This window comes from Dipteris shenzhenensis, chromosome 16 (genome assembly GCF_047967505.1).
Source record: "Dipteris shenzhenensis isolate YYH24624 ecotype China chromosome 16, Dip_SZ_1.0, whole genome shotgun sequence".
In the NCBI taxonomy this organism is placed as follows: Eukaryota; Viridiplantae; Streptophyta; class Polypodiopsida; order Gleicheniales; family Dipteridaceae; genus Dipteris; species Dipteris shenzhenensis.
Window position 1 is genome coordinate 30,623,901 of NC_141611.1, and position 9,152 is coordinate 30,633,052.

At 40.1% G+C, this 9,152-nt stretch overlaps 1 protein-coding gene across 1 annotated transcript; it reads left to right on the forward strand.

Moving 5' to 3' along the window:
* The first annotated feature begins 2,708 nt into the window (after nt 1-2,708).
* Nucleotides 2,709-5,696, forward strand: LOC147892825 (G-type lectin S-receptor-like serine/threonine-protein kinase SD2-5). Its single transcript, XM_087386795.1, has one exon. The coding sequence runs from the start codon at nt 2,709-2,711 to the stop codon at nt 5,421-5,423; it is 2,715 nt and encodes a 904-aa protein (XP_087242921.1). The 3' UTR covers nt 5,424-5,696.
* The last annotated feature ends 3,456 nt before the right edge of the window (nt 5,697-9,152 follow it).

Below are 9,152 nucleotides of genomic sequence, written 5' to 3' on the forward strand. Positions count from 1 at the left end.
TACTACTTCACATACTATATGTAGGGCATGGTCATGAAACTTTGAAAATACCTTTACCATCCATAAATCCTAGCTCTTAAACACTATACCCAATATCCAAAACCCTAATCCCGATCATATCCTAAATCCTAATTAATTATCTATTTATTTTTAAATTATTACAAAACCTCTGTAACTACTGCAAGGTGTTTATTGACACCATTATAAAGTCCTTTGATATTTTGCCACTATTACCTTTTGAAACTCCAAAAGGTGTTTACAAAACCTCCTTTGAGATTTACAAAACCTCTATAAGTACTGCAAGGTGTTTATTGACACCATTATAAAGTCCTGTGAGATTTCGCCACTATTGATTTTTGAAACTCTAAAAGGTGTTTATTAACACCATTATTAAGTCTTGGAGATTTTAGAGGATGCTTACAATAAATTAATCTCAACACCTTTTATAATTTTACTAAAATATGCTTTTAAACACTTTCAAAATTTTCTTACATTTTCAGAGAAATTTTTTTAAAAGACGATTCTATTTTGTTTCAAGTTCAATTCAAAAGTACTTATGAATTTGGAGAGTGTGCACCAATCCAAAATTAATGAATAGGTGTTATATGCAGTTTGTGATGGTAATGATTCTTTTTATAGACCCACCCCAAATATACCACATGGTATAGTAGTTTATTGCATGGTGTTTTCTAGTAAAATTGTTTCACCACGTGATGTGAGAATTGCCATGTGGCTTTCACGTGGCACACATGAATTCTCACAGATACTGCTCGATAATGCAAACATTGCACAAGGTTTATTTTAGATACCACATGCTATTTCAATACACCATATGGTTTCATTTTGATCAATCGATTTTGGTTTTGATCAATGAAAAAGCACGTTCTTTTGTGTATCAAATGTTCTAAAACATTTTTAATAAAAAAATACATATTTTTTCCTTAAAAATATACTAAAAAGGACCTTGATTTAGGATATCAAGACAATGTAAAGAATCCTTAGCGACAAGACTAAAGGAATGGCTATGTTTTAATGGAAACCACCAACGAGCACTTTGGAAAGGACTAATTAAATGTATGATTTGATGAAGGCTATAATAGAATAGTATAAACAATGAGAATGACTATAAAATTTGAAAAAAGGCAAGAATAGAAGAAAATAGTGATTAGAAAGAAGAGATTTTAAAAAAATACATAAGAGGACCCTGATGGCAACTTTTGTTGAAGTACCTCGAAGGCTTTTGGAAGATTGTACATGCTAGGGCCATGCCAAAACGTTTGAAGCTAGGAGGTGAATTTGGAGGACATGAAAAGTTTGTGGACAAGGCTATGCAAGAGAGAGATAGAAGGAGACAAAAATGAGTACCTACTTCCAATGCACATGTTGGGTGCTTCTTTAGCATGGAGGAGGTGGACAAATGTACCAAACGTTTAGCAATGGAAAATTATGTGATATCTTCGATATAGGAGTTAAAATAATTAGATGGGGGGATACATTTTTTATGAATAATCACAAACATGCTCAATGTAATAAAATAATTCGAATATGCAAGGGAATTAGGACAAAAAGGCACACACCTCCTATCTCTACCCTTGACATGTACAGTAACTACTTGCAGGCCTCAATAAAATGCTTTGAAATTTGTAGGTTTTTGAAACCTTTTATTTTCAAATGTGAAACCTTTAAATAAATATGTCAATGCTCCGAGGTCTTTCTCTACCATCTTGGGACATTAGGTATCGAAAACACGTTTTACAATCTACTAAAGTTGAGCAAGTATGTCCCCCCATACATTGATAATGGTTAATGCAAATTCAAAATTTCCTAACCACTAAACCGCTTATTGTTTTCAATTCAAATAAATTGCAAATTGATTCTAATTTTGTAAAGAAAATTCCCATGAGATTTCATCTAGTGCGCGAATAGGACGATCGGTTGAATAGCCTTACGATAGCTAATAACACTATTCTAATCTAATCTTGTGAGATTTTCTTTTCCGTAGGAGATACCAGAAAGGCAGAGTTGAGATTGAATGAGAGAAGCAAGAGAGGGATGCAGAGAGGAAGAGAGAGGGAATTAGAGATAGAGAGAGGCAAGGAGGGTTGCGGAGCCAAGGGAAGTGCCGCTTAGAGAGGAGGCACAACTGCTAAGTTGGTGGAAGCGCGCGTGCGTGTGTGTGTGTGTGTGTATGTGTGTGTGTGTGTGTGTGTGTGTGTGTGTGTGTGTGTGTGTGTGTGTGTGTGTGTGTGTGTGTGTGAGAGAGAGAGAGAGAGAGAGCGAGAATGTCGAGAGGGAGGTAGGCGAAGGATATAAAGGGAGGTGATGGCGGTGGAGAAGGTTTTAGCAAACATAGAAGCTTCGAGGACGTGCCTTCTCACCTTAGATTAATCACACATTTGTTTTTTGGTGCATCAAAACTTAGGTTAATCAGGCCACTAACCTCCCACTCCTAATTACTAATACCCCATGTTTGAACATTGTGAGGACCTATAGGAAGCATTGGATGAGAGGTTTTGGCAAAAGTCTAAATAGCTTTGTTTGCCAAGCTTATGGAGTTCTTGAAAAGGTGCCTACTTGGGGCTTTTGCCCTGTAATTGCCTACCTTCTTCATAGGAGGCCGAAGTTAGTAGAATGGTGGTGTTTCTAGGAAGAAAAAATCGAAAACGCGTTTTTGTTGAATATTAAATTCTGAAACCAGAAGATGACGCATGTGTATGTTGACGAAATACGTTGAAAATTTGTTGACGAAATACGTTGAAAATGCTTATGCATGGGGAAGTATAAATGACGTGCTTCGTCTTCGTCGCAACTCCAGTTCTCCTCCTCTCCTGCTGCTCACAACTGAGTCTCTCGCCTTTCAAGCCATACCCAGTCTTTCTTTCTCTGCCGAGGAATTGAAAACGCGTTTTTGTTCAAGTTTAAGACGATCTCATGCAGAACGCTGTTTTGTTGCGGACGGGCGTATACGTTACGTTATTCGTCCTCGTCGCGACTTCTGCTCTCGGCCTGCTCCTGCTTCTCATCCCTCTCCTGTCCTACTGATCACACTGATGCTCCTCTTCATCCACCTCCTCACCTTCCCCGCCTTTGCCTCCTTCCTCCTCCTCCCCGCCTTCAGTACCCCCGCCTCAGCCCAACTTAGCACCCTTCCAAACCATGCCGACTTGGGCTCCCAGTTCAACTCCTCCAATGGCCCCGTCCTCGCTTCCCCCAACTCAACCTTCGTTTTGTGGCCCTCCGGCTGCAGCTCCCTCGCTGTTGTTCACGATCGGTCCAAAGAAATCGTCTGGGAGGCCTCCCCCATCCGTAATTCCTCAGCGACCAATTGCTCTGTGATCCTCGGAGAAGACGGAGATCTAGTGCTGAGCAGCAGCGTTTCCGGAGAAAAGGTGTGGTCGAGTAACACTTCTGGGATGGGGGTTCGCAGCCTAGAGCTCCTGGAATCTGGAAATCTTGTGCTGTCCGACAGCAGCAATATGACCGTTTGGCAGAGCTTTGATTCTCCTACCGATACCCTGCTTCAAGGTCAAGCGTTCAAGCCAGGCATGCAGCTCACCTCTGCTTCTACGGCCGGTACCACGTATTCATTCGCATACAAGGGACCAGACGCCTATCTGCTTGCAAGCTTTGACGGAGAGTCGGCCGTCCCCTATTGGGAGCTGCTACGAGGATACAGATCCAGCTCCAAGCCAGAGGCGTACATCGTGTTCGATTCGGGTAACTTGAATTGGTATGCCAATGACTCCTCTTTTGTAGCATTAAGTAATTTTCAGACTCTTCTCACAGCAGACTCGGTGAACTACCTGTGGAGGGCAAAGCTAGGCACCGATGGAATTTTGCAGGCCAATTTCTGGGCAGATTTAGGATGGAACACGGCAACGGGACAAGCTTTGACAAGCGATTGCCAGAAACCTGATCATTGCGGCCCCTATGGGATATGCACAGGGCAAGGCCAATGTCAATGTCTCTCTCCATCCTTTCAGCAAGTTAGCTCGGATCCATCACAAGGTTGTAAGGCTATGAAGCCCTTGAATTGCTCTGGAAATTCGACAAGCATAACGCTGGTGAACTTAACCGGCGTCGATTACTTCTCCAATCAGTTCTCTGCATCTCTTCTGGTATCGTCACAGGAGTGCCAATGGCTTTGCCTTACAAACTGTTCTTGTGCAGCTGCCTTCTACCACAACCAATCCTCGTCTTGTTACCACATTCACAATGTACGAACCATGCAGTCTACCCCGGAGGCTAATACTACTGTCTTCGTCAAGGTTCAGAAGACTTCAGCAAGTTCGGGAGCCTTGCCTCCTCTAGCAAACGGAAGCACAAATACCGGTTCAGTGATTGCAGCATCTGTGGGTAGCATTCTGGGACTGGGGTTTCTGTGTTTGGCCCTGTTTTGGTGCTACAGAATCAAGAAGCGAAAAGCTGAGATCATCGACGATGAGAGGTTTCTTCAATCTCTTACGGCTTTACCCCCGAGATTCTCTTACAAAGAGATGACAATTGCAACGAAGAGATTTAGCCGGAAATTGGGATCGGGAGGGTTTGGCTCAGTTTATGAGGGCGTGCTGCCTGACAAGAGCCTGGTTGCCGTGAAGCAGTTAGAGGGAGCAGGGCAAGGCAGGAAACAATTCCATGCAGAGATAGCGACCATAGGCTGCATATGCCATCTGAATGTGGTGCGTCTTCGTGGGTTTTGTTTAGAAAGCAAGCACAGGCTCCTCGTTTACGAGTTCATGGCCAACGGATCTCTCGAGAAGGCTCTTTTCCCTGGTGTCAAAGGCACCGAGCCAAGCACATTAGTACTGCGCTGGAATACTCGTTATCAGATTGCGCTTGGTACAGCTAGAGGATTAGCTTACCTGCATGAGGAATGCATCGATCGGATCATACATTGCGACATCAAGCCTGACAACATACTTCTGGATGACAAGAACACAGCCAAGCTCGCTGATTTTGGTCTGTCGAAGCTCGTGGACAGACAGGAAAGCAAGGTGTTGACAGAGATGAGAGGGACCAGGGGATACCTTGCACCCGAGTGGCTCTCCAACGTACCCATTGGGGAGAGAACAGATGTGTACAGCTTCGGAATGGTGCTACTGGAGCTTGTGAGTGGAAGGAGGACTTTAGATGTTAATGCAGATCCTGAGAACTATTATTTGCCTACTTGGGCATTCTCCATCGCCATGCAAGGAAGAGACTTCATGGAGCTAGTAGATGGGAGATTGGACAGACATACTGTTGATGAAGAACAACTTCGCAAACTTATTCACATTGCTCTTTGGTGCATTCAAGAGGACATGAGCTTGAGACCCACCATGGGAGTGGTGGTGAAAATGTTAGAAGGTTTGTTGGAAGTGCTCCCTCCACCCATTCCCTCGGATGAAGAAATCATCACAAAAGAGGAGGAAATTATCTTCTAAGCTCGAGTTAAGTGGTTGCTCGGGTGTTTCAGCATGTGCCTTCCCTTGGAAATCTTTGGTGTTACTTCCATTGAAGGGAAAGAGAAGTGATTATCGATTCCAATAGAGATCCACTCGTTAAGTGTAACAAATTACAATAAAGGTTTGCCATGGTAGTATAGAAGAAGGAGAGAGGATCTTGCATGCCAACGTGTATTTCATCATTTGTAAATTCTTCTTGGAACATGTTTTGTAAATAAGACCTATCACTCTCTTTCCAAAAACAATGATATAGTTGGGAATCAAATTTGGTTTTATGTGAAACTTGTATGTTATCTTGTTCACTAGTTTGATTTATTCCCGGGGGATTCACAGGGGGAAACTTATGATATCACGTGAGTGTACAATAGGGGGTTTTTTTGAAATAAGGCATAAGCTTATACATTAGGGGTGGGGGTCCTTTTTTTTCCCCCAATATTGAATTTAAGCTAGGGGGACCATGTCATATTTAAGAAGGGGGGACATAATAAAGGTTACCTTGGGTAACTAGTCCAAACAAGTTTGATTTTGTGTATGGTTTTAAATAGTCATAGGGAAAGTAACCTAAATTTGCTTATTGTGTAATCTAAATGCTTGAGAAAGAATGTAGGTTTAAGGAAAGGGGGGGACATAATAGAATTTTGGTGGTACCTTATAAGCTTAAATATGGGTGTTTTATCATCCTACGTGGATCTTAAATAGGGGGTTTTCTTGAAGTTAATGCACGCAGGTGACATCCCCCTTTAATGAAGAGTGAATCCCCCAGGGATTTGTTCAACAGATGCCTGGATTTAGGCTTGCTTCCATGCATTTGGAGTTGCCACGATTGATATCAATGCCATTTGCCTTTTTTTAAAAGCTTTTAACAATAGGATTTGCAAAGGTCAAGTTTAGTAAATCTAGCATCAATGATATGCCTTTGCATGGATATATGAAGCACGTTGAGAATGCTAATACATGTCAAGGTTTAGGTGCTAATAACAACTGCGAGAGACATTGATGTCCCACAACTCAAGACAAAATAAAAAACTAACTTAGCTGGGGGGGACTATTAGTTGTGGAGAAGAGAAGAGGGTTTTCATAAGAGAAGGGGGTTCCAATTTCGTGACTACTAGTTTGCATTACTATTTACGTTTTTATCATCAGATAAGGCAAAGTCCATATATGTATAATTAATCTTGAAGGATTGTGCCCACAAAAAGGAGCACAAGCCCACTATAAAACAATAAACATTGTATTCAAAATTTTGGACTTGTCTAAAGTCCAATTCTAGAACTTGACTAAATACAAGTCCAAAATTTTTGAATATCATACTCCCATGGTTTTTCCCCCATATATTTCAAAACAAATATTACAATATCTCTTGTATATAGTAATTTTGATCTTAGACACATGAGAAGATAAGATCTCTCTTTGAGAGACGGTGTACATATACACCTACTTGCTATTGATATTCACCATTAAAATATTAACACAAAAACAATTAAGCCAACACTTTACACACCCACTTGCATAGAGTAATTTTGATCCTTAGACACATGAGAATTAAAATATTAAACTAAAATAATTAAGCTAAAATATTTCCCATAGAAATATTAAAATACAATAATTGAATTTTTGTTTTTTAAAATTAAAAAAATATTAAACTAAAATATCTAAGCTAAAATATTCACCATTGAAATATTAAAATAAAATTACATTGCCACCATTTGGTCATTACGAAAATAAAAAAACAAATTATTCAAAAATATATTGAAAAATACCAAAATAAAAATTTAAACATGGACATCATATTGGTCTTAGTGTTCATTATTAAAGTGTTAAACAAATTATTAAAAATATGCATACACATCATTAAAACAAATTATTAAAAAAGTATCATACACATTGAGAAAGCAAAGAGACTTTTTTATTTCAAAATAGGATTTACATACAGGAAAGACACTCTAATTCACATTCTTTCCTTCTTCACACTTCACAAGCTCCTCTTTCCTTAGATGTTCAAATTCCTCTTTTGATTCTGCAGCATTATAGCCTACATCCAACAAGGCCTCATATATTTTGTCAAATTTTACTTCTTAAGATTGTGTAGTAGTGACGACCTGGGTAGCCATCTCAAGACGTTCACTACCAAGATCTTGACTAACAGGAAGCTCCAGACTAGTCTGGGTGCTTTCAAGTATAGGCTTCAGCTGCTCTAGACCATTCTGGGAGCTTTCAAGTATAGGATCATCACTTCTTGGTTGTACATCACAGCATAGATGAAGCTGCAAGGTGTCAAGTGCAATCTCCTCACTACATTGTAGTACATCTACTTTGCTTGCTAGTACTACATCCTTAAGTAGTCCACTTCCCTCTCCCTTCAAAATAGCCTCTTTTTGAGGTTTCATGCTCTGCATTTGGACCTCCACTGCTTTCCCTTTCCCTTCCACTGCAACAAGTTGTTTTTCTTCCTTCTTGCTACCTTTTTTTATGACCAATGGAACCTCAATGGTCCTTTGCAATCTCTCATCCATTCTCTTCTTTGTGTGTAGTTCTAGATGTGAGCTCTCCGATGTAGAGCTATCAGATTCAGATTCCCTAGATGTTGAGCCACCATCCTTGGTAGTAGAGTCTACATTTTTTATGACTTTCTCAAGTCTTGAGTCATGCTGCACTTTCTTGCTCGATTCCACATCTGAAGACCCCTTCCTCTTTATCATAGAATGTGGGCATGCAAACTGAAGTAAGTATCAAAGTATTGAATCTGATGGAGAGCATCAATGATAACGACATCAATTCCTTTTCGTAATATAGTCTCTATAGCTAACTTCCATTCCATACAATGCCACATTCCAACCTTTCAACCGATATGCTTCTACCATCTCTTCTATTAGAGAAGGATGATTTAGATGTCGATAAGTGTTTCTCTCTCATAGAAAAAGAGATGAAGAGTCTTTTGGGGAAATTCAAATGATGGACCATCACCCCTATGTATAAATGCAACCATCATGGGTTGCAAGATTTGGATGCCAGTGTCACCATGACAACTATGCTCCTGCTACAATGCCATACCATGCAATACCTTTCCAATGACACCCCTGAATGCATATTTCAAACTAGCAAACAATGCATCCCGTTGTGCATCTGTGATAAACATGACAAATGTTGCTCTTGGTTGTCTTGCCATAGGACCTTGTATCACAGTTCGTATAAGTTGAACAATCCCCGACACCGATAGATCTTATAGTTCATCAAAGAAAAATGCATATGGGTTATCCCAAGGTTCACTACCCATTGCGGCCATAAATCCTTCAGTATTAACTCCTTTGACAATAACATAATTTCAATTATCCTTTGACAAACCAATGTCATAGGAGAACGTGAAAGACTCATTAAGGACTTGAAGTTGCATCTTGTTTTTTATGGCATTTGACTTTATATGTGCATGTATCAACTCCATACAAATAGGCATCTTAGCTCAAAGCTTCTTTGTTGGTGCTTCCCATGATTTTATCCATTGCAAGGCCTACTTCTTGTCAACCATTTTTCCTAGCGCACGTGCTTTTTGCTTGTGCACTTGATGCTTTTGATCCACCAACTCTTCATCCGAATGAAGCAAAAACTTTAATGCTCCATATGTAGCTTCAGCCTTTACTTCCTGGTTGACTATTTCTTCAAGGCTTCCCTGCTTGTTCTTCTTACCAAAAAAGAATTCTCCATTTAGTAAAT